The 16,810-nt window shown below is 41.3% G+C and overlaps 1 protein-coding gene across 2 annotated transcripts in view; it reads left to right on the forward strand.

Moving 5' to 3' along the window:
• Positions 1–16,810, forward strand: part of LOC124042913 (parathyroid hormone 2 receptor-like) — a 91,751-nt gene that overhangs the window by 47,449 nt on the left and 27,492 nt on the right. For both annotated transcript variants that reach the window (XM_046361050.1, XM_046361051.1), the window contains exons 6-7: positions 3,799–3,982; positions 10,380–10,533. In XM_046361050.1, the coding sequence (XP_046217006.1) occupies positions 3,799–3,982; positions 10,380–10,533 (338 nt within the window). The remainder of the gene's footprint in view (positions 1–3,798; positions 3,983–10,379; positions 10,534–16,810) is intronic.

Consider the following 16,810-nt stretch of genomic DNA (forward strand, 5'->3'; position numbering starts at 1 on the left):
TGGAGTGTGTCAGCAGTTCCTGCAAGAGGAAGGCAGGCATTGATGCTATGGACTGGCCCGCCCATTTCCCAGACCTGAATCTAATTGAGCACATCTGGGACATTATGTCTCGCTCCATCCACCATCGCCACGTTGCACCACAGACTGTCCAGGAGTTGGCGGATCTAGACCAAATCTAGACCTCCATGGGTTGATAAATTTGATTTCCATTGATAATTTTTGTGTGATTTTATTGTCAGCACATTCAACTACGTAAAGAAAGAAGTATTTAATAAGAATATTTCATTCATTCAAATCTAGGATGTGTTATTTTAGTGTTCCCTTTATTTTTTTGAGCAGTGCAGCACTACCGTTCGAAAGTTTGGGGTCACTTAGAAATCTCCTTGTTTTTTAAAGAAAAGCACATTTGTTGTCCATTAAAATGATTAAAATGATTGAAATGTATCGGAAATACAGTGTAGACATTGTGAATGTTATAAATGACTATTATAACTGTAAGTGGCTTATGTTTAATGGAATATCTACATAGGCGCATTAATAATTAACCATCACTCCTGTGTTCCAATGGCACGTTGTGATAACTAATCCATGTTGATAATTTTGAAAGGCTAATTGATCATTAGAAAACCCTTTTGCAATTATGTTAGCACAGCTGAAAACTGTTGTCCTGATTAAAGAAGCAAGTAAACTGTCCTTCTTTAGGCTAGTTGAGTATCTGGAGCATCTTCATTTGTGGGTTCGATTACAGGCTCAAAAGGTCCAGAATGATAGCACTTTCTTCTGAAACTCATCCTTCTACTCTTGTTCTGAGAAGTCAAGGCTATTCCATGCGAGGAAATGCCAAGAAACTGAAGATCTCGTACAATGCTGTGTACTACTCCCTTCACAGAACAGCAAAAACTGGCTCTAACCAGAATAGAAAGAGGAGTGGGAGGTCCCGGTGCACAACTGAGCAAGAGGACAAGTACATTAGAGTGTCTAGTTTGAGAAACAGACACCTCGCATGTCCTCAACTTGCAGATTTATTAAATAGTACCAGCAAAACACCAGTCTCAACGTCAACAGTGACGAGGCGACTCCGGGATGGTGGCCTTCTAGGCAGAGTTGCAAAGAAAAAGCCATATCTCAGACTCGCCAATAAGAAGAAAAGATTATGATAAGTAAAAGAACACAAACACTGGACAGAGGAACTCCAATTATTGGATTGCATGTAAATGCCCAGCCTTTATCTTTTTTCTTCTTACTTTTACACCATTTTCTCCAATTGGTAGTTAGTTCTAGAGCCACGCGTTCTCCCAAACACAATCTTGCCAAGCAGCACTGCTTCTTGACACACTGCTCACTTAACCCAGAAGCCAGCCGCAACAATGTGTCGGAGAAAACACAGTACAGCTGGCGATCGAGTCAGGATGCAGGCACCCGGCCCACCACAAGGAGTCGCTAGAGTGCAATGGGACAAGGAAATCCCGGCCGGCCGGCCAAACCCTCCCCTAACCCGGACGACACTGGTCCAATTGTGCGTCGCCTCATGGGTCTCCCGATCACGGCCGGCTGTGACACAACCTGGGATCGATCCCTAGTCTGTAGTGACGCCTCAAGCACTGAGACCGCTGTGCCACCTGGGAGTCTCCAGGAACACCTATCTAATATTGACTTGTACCTCCCGGTCCATGTTGACTCCAATGCATCCTACAGTTGTGTCAAGTTGTCTGGATGTCCCTTGGGTGATCAACCATTCTTGATACAGTACCAACGGGAAAAGGTGTGAAAAATCCAACAGCCTACCCTGTTCAAAGGCACTTACCTATTCACCTTCTGAATGGCAAACATACACAATCCATGTGATAGAATCATTTGTATGTTATAAGATAATGGCTAAAGTGTTCCACTCTGAAACTGTATAACTGTATGAAATGTATTAGAATTATAAGACTATAATCCAATAATGTGTGTGTAAGACAAGTTAAGACAAAAAACATTGTGTTACTATGTAGCAAGGTGAGAAATGTATAGTTGAGACAACAAAGGACAACTGAACTGCAGATGACCTAGTTATAACTCTGAAAACTGACAACAGGAAAGAAAGGCCCCTCTAATCTAGGGAGGAGAGGAATGGCTAGAAACTGCCAGGCCGGGAGAAAAGTGATAAACTAGGAATGTGAACGGTGGGAAAAATACAGCCCACCTAAAAGAAAGATGGAGTTTCTATTGATAAGAATTCAGTGTGTGTGTGTGTGTGTGTGTGTGTGTGTGTGTGTGTGTGTGTGTGTGTGTGTGTGTGTGTGTGTGTGTGTGTGTGTGTGTGTGTGTGTGTGTGTGTGTGTGTGTGTGTGTGTGTGTGTGTGTGTGTGTGTGTGTTATAAAAAGACTGGGTTCTCATTTTGAAGTCAGAGTACTCTCTGAGTAAAGGATTGATCTATTGCAGACTGGGGGCTTTGTCTAATTCTTCATTAACCAGGGTCTTTCAAACTTATAAAATAGTTCAGTTAGAACATTGGGATAAAAATTATCGTGGCACCATGTCTCCTGAGTGGGGCAGTGGTCTAAGGCACTGCAGCTCAGTGCTACAGGCATCACTACAACCCCTGGTTCGATTCCAGGCTTTACCACAGCAGGCCGTGATTGGGAGTCCCATAGGGTGGCCCAGCATTGTCCAGGTTAGGGTTCGGCTGGGGTAGGCTGTTGATGTAAATAAGAATTTGTTCTTAATTGACTTGCCTAGTTAAACAAAGGTTAAAAATATAATGCCTCAATTGTCTCAGCTTAAAAATCATTCTTTAACCTGTATCCTCCCATTGATCTACACTAATTGAAGTGGATATAACAAGTGACACAAATAAAGGATCATAGCATTCACCTGGTCAGTCTATGTCATGTAAAGAGGTGTTTTGAATGATAAGTGTATAAGACCAGTGCTTATATGGATGTGGGAGACATCTCTTTATTAAGAGTAGTTCTGGATGAAAGAATACTCTTTCTCCAGTTAATGGAGCTTTTGAACAGAGTGAAATAGAGACTGCAGAGAGAACACTCAGGGACTGACTCAACAGTCCCCAGAATCAATTTGAGTGGGTGGCTTGGAAAGTGTATCTTTCCTCTGAGCAAAGAGTAACCGATTTTGTCTATAATCCAGCTAAATGGTGTGGGAGACTATTATGCCTTGTTCAGATTTAATAGCCGAGATTAAATGGCTTTAAGTCTTGACCTTAACCTTTTACTGTGGGCTAAATCAGTCTTAAACAAATCTACTTTGAAACAAAAGTATACACCTCACACACATGGTTATGGGTTTAAAAAATGAAGACGTCTGTACCATATCAGATATACAGTTGAAATGTATTCAATTTTGAATTTGCATCCAAATTTGACATTATATACATCACAGAAGACTGAAATATAACAAAACTGTTTTGACATAGAAACACCAGATTTTCATCTGTTTCTTCGAAATAATCTTTATGAATGATTACATTTTGAAAAATATTAATAACATATTAATATTAAATAAAGGCCAAAGAAGGCACTTTTGGTCATTGACTGCAGGAAAGGGCTACAAGATGTCACACACCGTGATGGCAAACAGATCAAACAAGCAGGCCTCTGACAAGAATATTGCTGTCATTTTCTGTTCATTTCCAGGCGATTTTATATGTTGGATCATGACCGTTCGTCGGCAAGTGATCGCTAACACACCGCAGCCGCCCGCTGCTTTTCAACGTTCTTACTTGCATTTTGTCTCAGCTATGAGAGACTTTAAGGACTATTGCTAACTTTTCCTGGGTCTGTGTTCTCTTTCAGGCGTCTCCACTGTACCAGGAATTATATCCACATCCACCTGTTTGTCTCCTTCATGCTCCGAGCCATCAGCATCTTCGTCAAGGACCGGGTGGTGTACGCCAGCGCCGGCCTGCAGGAGTTTGATGCGGTGCTCATGGACAACTTCAAGACTGTGGCCATGGCGCCACTGGACAACTCTCAATATGTGAGTAGTGGTGCTGCACCTCATGCCAGCGCATCCCACTCCTCCTCTACTAATTATCCCTAAAGATCCCAATAAACCCTGCTCTTACAGGACTCATGAAGAAATTAAATAGTGAAATAGAGTAAAATATTTTTATGAAATTGGGATCCTTAATGTTAAGAAAAATCCCTAAACAAAACCTACATTTTTGCCCCCCCCCCCACAAAATTTCATTCATAGTGCAGTTATCACAAAAACAGATCATTTTCCGTATTATAGCCTAACTAGATAATACGCTATGAACGCCTGGTGAAAGTTGTGTAATTTAAATAAAACCAGAGATGTGAACTATAGGCTATTTTGGTGAATTTGTGAGGCATGCAAGACAAGAGATACAGATTACCAAGATACTGTATATGCACACCACAGTTCTTTCTGCCTGCCCCCTCCTCTCTTTCCTTCATGCTGGTTAGCCTGATCTTTCTCTTAGCTAATGAAGCAAGTTTGTGTTCAGTCTTCAGTCTTTTGTGTGTAAAATATCCTAGCCTATTCATTGATGATAGGGCCTGTTTTACTGAAGTTGCGAGAACATAGCAAGCCAAGAAATTGCGAGATACAGCATTCCATTGAGAAATACAGATTGATTGCCGATACATAGGCCTAGTGCATGATTTTGACTCTGTCTGCCTCGTGGCTGACCTGCCTATAGTGTGCCCTTACCCTCTCTCTCTATCCCTCACTAGCTCGCCATGAAAGATGCGATTGTTTGTGTTCTCGGAAGTATCTCAACTAATCAGTCTCCTCTGTTCTAAAAATACGTTGTTAACAGTTAGAAAAATTGCAGAGAAGGCAAGCAACAGGAGCAGAGTCCTGTATGGTAATACTTTGAGAAGTTAAAAGAGAAGGAAATGTAAACTTTGCGAGGTGGAATTGAGGTACAGTAATGGTATTACAGGTGCAATGCTTAACCATCTGAAAGGGACTCACCATGAGACCCAAACCATTGCTGGCAACAGCGCAGGTGCATTGTGAATTCACGTGGAATTACGATGATTTTTTTCAGGTTTTAACAGAAAACCGGTTAAATACTGGCAGTTTAAACGAAAATGTGTTTTTGTCACTTCTGTAACCTGGACACACGATTGCTCCAACACATACCATTAACTAGGCTAGTAAATGCAACCCTGTGTGAGGGACCTACTTCATTCCTAGATGTTTTCTTCAGTCCACCATGCCTGTGATGTGCGTTTAAATATACAGACTAGTCTTCCATGACTCATGCCCATTCAACCCACTGCACATTTAATGAAGAGCTCGAGCCAGGGGGCTATTCTGGTCTTTCCTCAATACCTCAAGATCATGCATGCTGTTGCACTCAAAAAGCCAATCAGACGGGCTATGCTCAGTACCCCAAGGCTATAGTCTCCACTTGTCTGTGATTTTAATTGTCCAGCTCTGAAAATGCTCTGTCAGTCTGTCTGTTCCCCTACTGTAGCCTCCTCTGCTCTGTAATTGCTGTATAGACAGGAATAAATACAGCAAACATGCGAGGGAGGATATACCACAGGGAGCACTAGCTTTGCGCTATAGATTGCTAGCCCGCTGCCATAGGCTTTACAGGTGTTACACAGAAAATGTGTATTTTCTATAAGGGATTGCTGGTTCAAAGAGTTCAAAGCTATAGAGACTGCCATGTTTTACTTTATTCTCTTTCCTTTGTATAGTAGTTCCTCAGGACCATTTAAAATGGTTTGTGCTTCTTACTGTACCGTATTTTGTTCTCTGTTTTGTCTTAAGTCATTAAGCCTTAAGGCTGTCTGTTGCATGTCTAATGAGGGCTGGAACATAACAAGATATATTTACAGAGTCATTTTCCTTTCAAGTGTGAGAAACCAGCTGAACTTTTATTAGCACTATGGCACAGCGTGACATGCTCATGTCGCAGTGCTTTTGCTCAGGGCTTGGCCAACAAAGCAGTTTCAATGGTTCTTCCCATGGTATGTGCATCTTGATTAAACTTCTATGCTTTTTGTTTACCCTGTGATTAAATGTGCATTGCTGCAGCTGTCACGGATTCCCCGGTACTAATGCTCATTCCATGCACCAGTTCAGGAAGTCTACGTCACCGGCCTCTAGGCGTCACTGAACTGTCTCATTACGCACACCTGATTCCAATTCCCCTGATTAGTAATTGTATATGTGTGCACTCTGTTCACCATTGTCTTGTCGGTTATTGTTACCATGTCCGTTGGTCTTGTGAGTACCTGCGCATTGTTGTTTTGGCTTTCGTGCTGCGTGTATTTTGTACTCGTTATTACGGGTCCCGTCCCGTGTATTGTTATTACTGTTCTTGTCCCATGTATTTAATGTGTTTTGGTTACATCCCTGTGTTTTTGTAAACGTATTTGTTTTGGGCTTCATCCCTGTGTATTTCATGGCATGTTGTATATTTGGGTGGAGTATTAAAACCCGGCACTTGTCTCCAATAATTTATACAATGTGACAGCAGTCTATTGAGAGAAGACAATTGTTTTTAGTTCATTTGTGATGCGATTTCGTCTCTGGCTGAATTGTGAGTAGGCTTTTGTTTGAGACTTCAAAGAAAGAAGTTTGTCAAATGATTTTGACTGATCTGACTTTGGTGATTAACAGCAGAATCAGCTAAATTTAATCTCCTCCCTCGCTCCCCCTCCTCCTCCCATTCCTACCCCTCGTTCAGCTCCTTCTATTCCTTCCTCCTCTACTCTGTTTTCTACTTAAAGGCTCCTTGCAAGGATGCAGTTTTTTCATATCAGATGTCATGTGCAATGACACACTTTTATATCATATCATACCTGCCAGCTTCAAAAAGCTGAGCGTTCACATATCACTAACACGAAACACCCAAGAAGCGAGCCTCAGGCTAGGCTACACTGGGGTGGCAGTGTAGCCTAATGGTTAGAGCGTTGGACTAGTAACCAGAAGGTTGTAAGTTCAAACCCCCGAGCTGACAAGGTACAAATCTGTCATTCTGCCCCTGAACAGGCAGTTAACCCACTGTTCCTAGGCCGTCATTGAAAATAATAATTTTTTCCTAACTGACTTGCCTAGTTAAATAAAATAATTAAGTAAAATAAAGATGGTGACACCCCATTATTTTGAGGATAAATTCAACTGCTGTCCTCTTCCTCCCTCACAGAGAAACTGACCTAAGTGTGTGGAGAAGCAGCTATCAGCCCAGGTTGATCAGAGAGACAGTACTGACCATGCCTCAGAGAGGTGTAACATACTGTATGAGTGACACTTTGATGACTTGTCTACTTGTCAGATTGGTGAGGAAAAATAGTTACTGAAAGTTGCAAAGATACTGTATGCTATTCTGAATGCTGCAGATCAACTGTCAGAGGCAGCCGTTGGAACATATTATACAGTATATTTATAACAGTGGAACAGAGTAAGTAGGAGGACAGAGAGGGATTGAATGTCTTAGTGTGGTGTTTGAAGGCCACTGTATTGAGTAATCCGAGGATACGCTTCAGTCTGATCTTCTGTACGGTGGGGCAAACTCCTCATTCACCATAGTTTGTTGTGATAATGAGAGGTGTCAGAGAGCTTCAAAACTCAACTTTCTGGGTAATATAAAATGTGAGAAAAAGGTTCAAGGTCTCTAGAAGCACTGTGTCAGCAGAGACAGAGGTAACAAAGAAATTAAGTGAGAAAAGGAGAGAGAAAGAGAAAGGGAGGTAGAGGGGGAGAGAGAGGGAGGGAGAAAGAAAGGAAAAAGAGAGAGAGAGAGCTCCATCAACAGTTTGTGGAGAAACAGAGGGAGAGAATATTGCGAACTGAACACATTACAAAGTATAGACAACACAGAGGAATGCTTCTACTCTTATTTGTCAGGCAGCAGCTATTTGCTATTTCATAAGGAGGCCACAGGCACCAATTCTTACGGGATCATCATCTGACCTCTCCTCAGCAATTATCCTAAAACAAACTTAAAAGCACTGTGGCATAGTTGGATTAGAGACACAAACAGGTTCTAACAAACCTGTTAAGGAACTGACCATGTTTTCCTCTGGAAGACTAATTAGTTTTTTTTCTAATAGCTATTCTATTTTTTTTAAATACTATATTAATACAATATATATTGTCATTGTAAGATGCGTGTCACATTCTTACCTTAGTTCCTTTGCTTTGTCTTTGTTTTAGTATGGTCAGGGCATGAGTTGGGGTGGGCAGTCTATAATTTTTTCTTTGATTTGGGATTTCTGTGTTGGGCCTGGTATGATTCTCAATCAGAGGCAGCTGTCAATCGTTGTCCCTGATTGAGAAGATTTTGAGATTGAGATTGTTTTCACCCTTGAGTTGTGGGTGATTATTTTCTGTTGAGTGTTTGTATTCTACACCAGACAGAACTGTTTCGGTTTTGTTCGTTCACTTTGTTGTTTTGTATTTCAGTGTTCAGTTTGATTCATTAAATATTAACATCATGAACACATACCACGTTGCGCTTTGGTCCTCACCTTCTACCACCAACAATGGCTGTTACAATGTGAGAAGTCCATCTTCTCAGATTTTAATTTCCTTATCCTTTGAGCTCTTACTGAAGTGAATACCTGAATTCCATGTCCTCGCTATTCAAACAGCATGTCGTTGTCTGATTGCACTGACTTGGTAAAATGACACATTTGCTAATGTATACAGCTTAAACAGTTATGTGTGGTTCTATTGTGTGAGTGTAAGTCTCATGACAAAAGAACACATAGTGTTCTAGTCTGAAAAGAAGAAGACCAATGATGATGTGACGTGGTGCAGGTCCTAATCCAGGTACTTGTCCTCTCTTACGGGATCATCATCTGACCTCTCCTCAGCAATTATCCTAAAACAAACTTAAAAGCACTGTGGCATAGTTAGATTAGAGACACAAACAGAGACATAAACAGGTTCTAACAAACCTGTTAATGAACTGATCATGTTGTCCTCTGGAAGACTAATTAGTTCATTTATTTGGCAATGAATCCCCCATTTTTTTCTCATAGCTATTTAAAAAAAATATTATATTAATACAATATATATTCTCATTGTAACGTGTGTCACGTTCTGACCTTAGTTCCTTTGTTTTGTCTTTGTTTTAGTATGGTCAGGGCGTGAGTTGGGGTGGGCAGTCTATGTTCTTTTTTCTTTGATTTGGGATTTCTGTGTTTGGCCTGGTATGGTTCTCAATCAGAGGCAGCTGTCAATCGTTGAAAAGCTGTCAATTCAAACAGTTTTAGAAACTTCCCGAGTTTTTTTCTATCCAAATCTACTAATTATATCCATATTCTAGCTTTTAGGACTGAGTAGCAGGCAGTTTACTCTGGGCGCCTTTTTATCCAAGCTACTCAATACTGCCCCCCTGTCCCAAAGAAGTTAAGCCAACTGAAGTTAAAAGACGTTCAAAGTTCCTCCGTAGGTATAATTCATCACAAGATGCCCAGCGCTTCAAGCCAAGCCTCCTCCTCCACCCTCACTCACTCTCTCCCCCCTCACTTCCTCTCCCCCCTCACTCCCTTTCTACCCAACCTACACTTGTCTGAAACAACTTGCTGAGACATAGCTTGCCCGCCCCATAGCAAGCCGTTCATTGCGTGACTGGCGAAGTAATTTACTGTTGCGCTAAATGTAAAAACAAATACAATTTCAGAGGTTTAAAAAGCAACAGGAAGGATGGGAATAAACCAATACTTTTGGGGGGTTTCTAATCGGTTCAGAAATGTATTTTTATGGTCGAAACAGTGGAATGGGAAACCATTTGAAAATAATTTCAGTTCCAACCATCCCCTGACTGTAACTGATGACATTTAGTAAGTCACTTACCCAACCCTGATCAATGACTAGTATAGTTTACTAGAGAAGTCATCACTGGTAGCAGCCAATGAGCAACAGTAATGTGTCCCTTTCTTTTCGAATGGCTTGGCATTACTGGAACGTGGGCTGGCAGGGAAGCCATTTAGAGAAATGTCACATTGTAATGTTTCCGCTGTCTCCCACTGTGATAGACATGTCTATAGTGTTTCTTTGGCGCTGTTATTTGCATTTAGACTCTAGCTTCCTCTGGCACCTAACAGACCTTTTGCAGACGCTGAAAATGTGAGTGTTGCGTCTCAACATCTGAGACAGTATAGGCCTCCAAGGAAATCACAGAACCAGAACCAGTTCTCTCTACAGAAGAAGGGAACTTTTATAAAGTACCTGCAGTGAGAACAAGTCATTTTTGGGGGAAGGATGCATTTCAGACAGTGAAACCTTGGGCAATTCCAAAGCTTTATTGCGTTCCTATATTGTCATTTATTTATTAATCATTCTTCTTTCTCAATTGTTTTGAGTCTCTCTCTCTCCATCTCTTCCCCCTATCTCTCTCACTGTCTCTGTCTCCCTGTCTGTCTCTCTCTTTTTACAGATTGGTTGTAAAGTGACAGTGTTGCTGTTCATCTATTTCTTGGCGACTAACTACTACTGGATCCTAGTAGAGGGCCTGTACCTCCATAGTCTCATCTTCATGGCCTTCCTCTCTGACACAAAGTACCTGTGGGGTTTCACCCTCATCGGATGGGGTGAGTGTGTGTCATGATTTTATTTTAATTTACCTATGTCGCTACAGGTTATTCTCATTGAGATGAAAACTATTTTGCAAGGGAGACCTGTGTGTGAGGATGTCATTGTAGGACTGCAGCGTTTATGGGATTTGATTGGGTTGGTGTGCATTCTAAAAACAAATGTAGTACCCAAATTGTTGTTTACTTCATTTCATCAAGAGCTTTGGGAATCATGCTGTAATATTTGTTATCTAAATGCCAGTACACATTGATAATGCACTCTGACACCAGAGACCTATACTACGCGCTTGGTTTGAGGAGTTAGCACACTAACTTTGATCAACTCTGAGTTCAACTCGGGATAACTAGAAGTGGAAAGAGTACTGAAGTATCCTACTTAAGTAGATGTACTGTTACTATAATAACATTTTACTAAAGTAGAAGGCAAACTAATGGTGTAAAAACTACTTAAGTAAAATGTAGTTTGTTAAAAAAGTAAAAAAATAATGTAGCTACCTTTGTATAAAAATGTTTACCTTCGCTGTTGTTGTTGTTCCACATGATCTTTTCCATGCAATACATAGAAAAAATAAGAGAGGAAATACACTGAGTGTACAAAACATTAGGAAAACCTGCTCTTTCCATGACATAGTGTCACGACTTCCGCCGAAGTTGGTTCCTCTCCTTGTTCGGGCGGCTTTCGGTGGTCGGAGTCGCCGGTCTTCTAGCCATCATTGATCCACTTTTAATTTTCCATTTGTTTTGTCTTGTCTTCCCACACACCTGGTTTCAATTCCATCATTACATGTTGTGTATTTAACCCTCTGGTCCCCCCATATCTTTGTCCGGAATTGTTTATTGTAAGTGCTTGTGCACGTTATGTCTGGTGTGCGACGGGTTTTGAACCCATTGTATTTGATTGTTTTGTTTACAGTGATTTTTATTATTAAACTGCGCCGTTGTAACACAGTTTTTGCTCTCCTGCGCCTGACTTCTCTGCAGCCAGTATGCACCCCTTACACATAGACTGACCAAGTGAATCCAGGTGAAAGCTTTGATCCCTTACATATGTCACCACCTGTTAAATCCACTTTAATCAGTGTAGGTAACGAGGAGGAGACGGGTAAAAGAAGGATGTTAGCCTTGAAACAATTGAGACATGGATGCTGTACTTTATGTGTGCCATCCAGAGGGTGAATGGGAAGGACAAAATATTTAAGTGCCTTTGAATGGGGTATTGTAGTAGTTGCCAGGAGCAACAGTTTGAGTGTGTCAAGAACTGCAATGCTGCTGGGTTTTTCACACTCAACAGTTTTTCCGTTCTGACCTTTTATTTCCTTTGTTTTGTCTTTATTTAGTATGGTCAGGGCGTGAGTTGGGGTGGGCAGTCTGATTGTTTTTATATGTTTGGTTTCTGTTTCGGCCTAGGATGGTTCTCAATCAGAGGCAGGTGTCGTTAGTTGTCTCTGATTGAGAATCATACTTAGGTAGCCTGGGTTTGTGGGTGTTTGTTTCCGTGTCTGTTTGTCGCCACACGGTACTGTTTCGGTTTAGTTTATTTTGTTATTTTTGTATTCAGTGTTCAGTGCTTTTTTGATTAAAGTTATGGACACTTACCACGCTGCATCTTGGTCCGATCCTTACTCCTCTTCAGACGAAGAGATCTGTCGTTACAGAAACACCCACCAACCAAGGACCAAGCAGCGTGGTAAAGGACAGCAGCAGCAGCAGCAGGAGAGGCAGGGATATTTGGACTTGGGAGGAGATTTTGGACAGCAAAGGACCCTGGGAACAGCCAGGGGAATATCGCCGCCCCAAAGCAGAGCTGGACGCAGTGAAAGCATAGGCTCTCATGCCTCAGCTGGTCTGTCAGGTTCCCGCGGCCCAGCCGGCGACAGGTTCCCACGCATCAGCAGGGGTGACCGTTCCGCTCCTGATCCCTGGGATCGTCATTTTGGTCGGCGTCCTGCAACTGGAGCCGCGTATAGGGCAGGGAGTACTGTGACGTGTGCTCCCTCTCCGGCCTCTAGGTCACCAGGCTGTTCGTTATGGAGCACACCTGTCACCATCGTTACGTGCACCTGCGCGTCATTAGACTCAACTGGACTCCAACATGTTTCCTTCCCCCGGCGTCATTGTTTCTGTTCCAGTGTCATGTCTGTGCCGTTTTTCCTTGTTTTGTATTACGTTATTTATTTATTACAACACTCACTCCCTGAACTTGCTTCCCAACTTTCAGCGCACATTGTGACAATAAACTACATTCATCTGACTGAATAAATGCTATAGGTCAAACGTAAACCAAAATAGACATAACCATTCTGCGAGTTTCGGCATCCCCACTCTGATATTTTAAGTACCTGTATTCTAACATAACTGTATGTGATTATCGGACTTATGAGCTGACCACAGTCGCTATAAGATGTAAAGTTAAAACCTATGCATAATGCTATGTGTATAGTGTAAATCACATTTACCAATAGACCAATACAATTTTTAACATATAATCAATCAAAGAGTATACTCTTTAAATGAGGCATCTATTTACTCCAATCAACTAATACGTTGTATTAGTCACAAATGAATTGACACTTCCAGTGTACATGTAGTGGAGCATTCATTACAGTATATAAGACTAAATAAACAACTCTACTAATAAGACGTACGTGGTTCCAAGTTTTAAAAAATAATCTCCAAGTGAAAACGTTGAATGTGTGTCTGTCTGCACACACATGGAGCTTGCAAACAAGTTCACTATTAGACTTAGACCTTTTATCCATGGAAAAAAACGGAAACTCACCCCCAACATGAATTAACATTACTTTGCACATTTCTGGGGGAAGACAAAAGGCAGGACATCACACCCAGATTAAAATCGAATCAACTCAATTCAATTTGAATGTTACGGACAACAGAAATGTGCCTGAAAACCGAAAAACCCAACATACAATTTCAACCCTGTCTCTCTGAAAATGCATCAACCGGAAAACATACAATGTAATAAGACATGTAAAAATGTACAGCTCTTTAGGAACTCTTGAAACAATCCAAACACAACAGTTTCATTCACACAGTAACATTAATTTTGTCGATTCAAGTTTTCATCAGTCTTCACACTTCAGACGGTGTCCGTACTCCCAAGGTCTGTGGGAACGTTCTTCTCTGGGAAATGCCACAGTGGAGGTGTGCTTCCCTCCTGTGATAGCAAACATAATATGGCCAGCCATTGGGACAATGCCATAAATTGTGATTGAATCATCACTCTGTGCTCCCACGCCAGCCTGTCGCCGACGCATCTGAATCACAGACTCCAAGGTCATCATCTCTCCCACTATGTGTGTGTTTTCCACCTGCTGATGACAAGTACTCATAACATAGATTCCCACTGAGTCCCTAGTACTATAGGATCAGGTCCAACTAGTTTCACTATTGAAGTAAAGGTTGGACTCCATTTTAAGGGAAAAAAAACATTCTGAGTAGAGTTACTATAACAGAGACAGGATGATTGTGGTTTTAATACTCTCCTCTACCACTGGGATTCAGGTGTGCTGCTCAGATAGGTGTGTTGTGGCAATTATGGTTATAGTGGTGTTGGTTATTTAGCTTGAGGCAAACTTCTCTTTTCCTCCTGTCTCACGTTGCTGATTGGATATGAGACTATGAAGTAGGTTGGACGTGGTGTAGATCTTAAGAACTAATATTCCTTTCTATTTTTTTCAACATAATATGAAATAATTATCTTGGTCTTCATTTTATCCTTGGAACCACAATACCCACAGGACAAGGGGAGATGTTGAGAACCTTTCCCTGGCCCCTTAGTGCGCCCGGCCACTGAAATTGTGGCCAATATCAAATCCTTACTTTTATGATCCTAGAACCACTTTATGACCCCAAAGGACCCTCCATAGGACACTTCAATGTTGTTCTTAATCGGTGAGCATCACAGAAACTCAAGGCATGCCTCTGTCTCTGCAGGGAGACAACTCTAACAACACATACAGCAAAGTTAGCTGAGCATAAGCAAGTCTACTGGCATGAAGACACCGGATTCACTCCTAACTTAAACTTATTCCCTACTTTGTGACTGCACTCCTCTATTCACACTGAATATCATTTGTTGGAGCATTTTTCTCCACACTCTTTTTAGTCGGTATTTCATAAAATGCTCAGATAGTGAGTCCTGCCCCAGGAAGAATTGATTGTTGATCTCACAACTCTACTATTAGAGTAGTTTCTTCTCACCAATGCTGTGTAAGAAGCACATTCAGAAAACAATCATCAGAAGCAGCATCGATACAAATCCACTTACAACCTCCTCTGACTGTTGCTCTGTTTGTTTTTATACATCAGAATGAGGATGGTGCATGAATATAGCACATCAAACAAGGATGGGGCATGAGTAAAGCACAATTTACCATAAGAAGTCTCTTATGGTAAATTGTGCTTTATTAATGCCCATCCTCGTTTGATGTGTTCCTCCTGGTAGGGAGCAGGAGGCATGAAAGACACCTTTGAAATGTAGATGCTGAATAAATACTTTTTTCAGAAGGAAAGGCAGTGCTTGACTTGGGGCGGAGCTGTCCAGAGCCCCTACCAGTGCCTCCCATTTTTTCGGGAAATGCATACCGGCACCTCTGTAAAGCAAAGTAGCCTATCACCAGCCTGGAATCACACACAGTCACAAAAATTTGGTCAAAGCAGAATGAAGGCGGGATCTGCAGTGAATAACAATGGAGTGTAGGCAATCATATCCTGATTCTGCTTTGTTTAAGTTTATTTGCACTAGTCTGTGAATCTGGTGTATGCTTGCCATGAGGCCAGCATCACGGAGTCGCTTCTTCACTGTTGACGTTGAGACTGGTGTTTTGCAGGTACTATTTAATGAAGCTGCCAGTCGAGGACTTGTGGGGCATCTGTTTCTCAAACTAGACACTCTAATGTACTTGTCCTCTTGCTCAGTTGTGCACCGGGGCCTCCCACTCTGCTTTCTAGTCTGGTTAGAGACAGATTGCACTGTTCTGTGAAGCGTTGTACGAGATCTTCAGTTTTTTGGCAATTTCTCACATGGAATAGCCTTCATTTCTCAGAACAAGAATAGACTGATGAGTTTCAGAAGAAATGTATTTGTTTCTGGCCATTTTGAATCTGTAATCGAACCCACAAATGCCGATGCTCCAGATACTCAACTAGTCTAAAGAAAGTCTGTTTTATTGCTTCTTTAGTCAGAATAACAGTTTTCAGCTGTGCTAACATAATTGCAAAATGGTTTTCTAATGATCAATTAGCCTTTTAAAATTATAAACTTGGATTAGCTAACACAACGTGCCATTGGAACACATGAGTGATGGTTGCTGATAATGGGGCTCTGTACGTCTATGTGGATATTCCATAAAACATCAGCCGTTTCCAGCTACAATAGTCATTTACAACATTCACAATGTCTACACTGTATTTCTGATCAATTTGATGTTATTTTAATGGACAACAAAATGCGCTTTTCTCTCAAAAACAAGGACATTTCAAAGTGACCCCAAACTTTTTAAGGTATAACTTTTTAAGGTATTTTAAGGTATTTATAAGGTACATATACTGTGTGTGTATATATATATATATATATCACAAAAGTGAGTACACCCCTCACATTTTTGTAAATATTTGAGTATATCTTTTCATGTGACACTGAAGAAATGACACTTTTCTACAATGTAAAGTAGTGAGTGTACAGCTGGTATAACAGTGTCAATTTTCTGTCCCCTCAAAATAACTCAACACACAGTCATTAATGTCTAAACCGCTGGCAACAAAAGTGAGTACACTCCTAAGTGAAAATGTCAAAATTGGGACCAATTAGCCATTTTCCCTCCCCGGTGTCATGTGACTCGTTATTGTTACAATGTCTCAGGTGTGAATGGGGAGCAGGTGTGTTAAATTTGGTATCATCGCTCTCACACTCCCTCATACTGACTGGTCACTGGAAGTTCAACATGGCACCTCATGGCAAAGAACTCTCTGAGGATCTGACAAAAAAATTGTTGCGCTACATAAAGATGGCCTGGGCTATAAGACAGGTTCCACTCAGAACAGGCCTCGCCATGGTCGCCCAAAGAAGTTGAGTGCACGTGCTCAGCGTCATATCCAGAGGTTGTCTTTGGGAAATAGACGTATGAGTGCTGACAGATATAAAACGTTTAAGTTGCATGTGTTTGAAAATAACTGCATTGGTGAATCCAAAATGTATTTTTAATGTTGTCATGGAAATACATGTATTTCCTATGGCCAAGTCATTTATGGTTTC

Source organism: Oncorhynchus gorbuscha, linkage group LG09 (assembly GCF_021184085.1).
Source record: "Oncorhynchus gorbuscha isolate QuinsamMale2020 ecotype Even-year linkage group LG09, OgorEven_v1.0, whole genome shotgun sequence".
In the NCBI taxonomy this organism is placed as follows: Eukaryota; Metazoa; Chordata; class Actinopteri; order Salmoniformes; family Salmonidae; genus Oncorhynchus; species Oncorhynchus gorbuscha.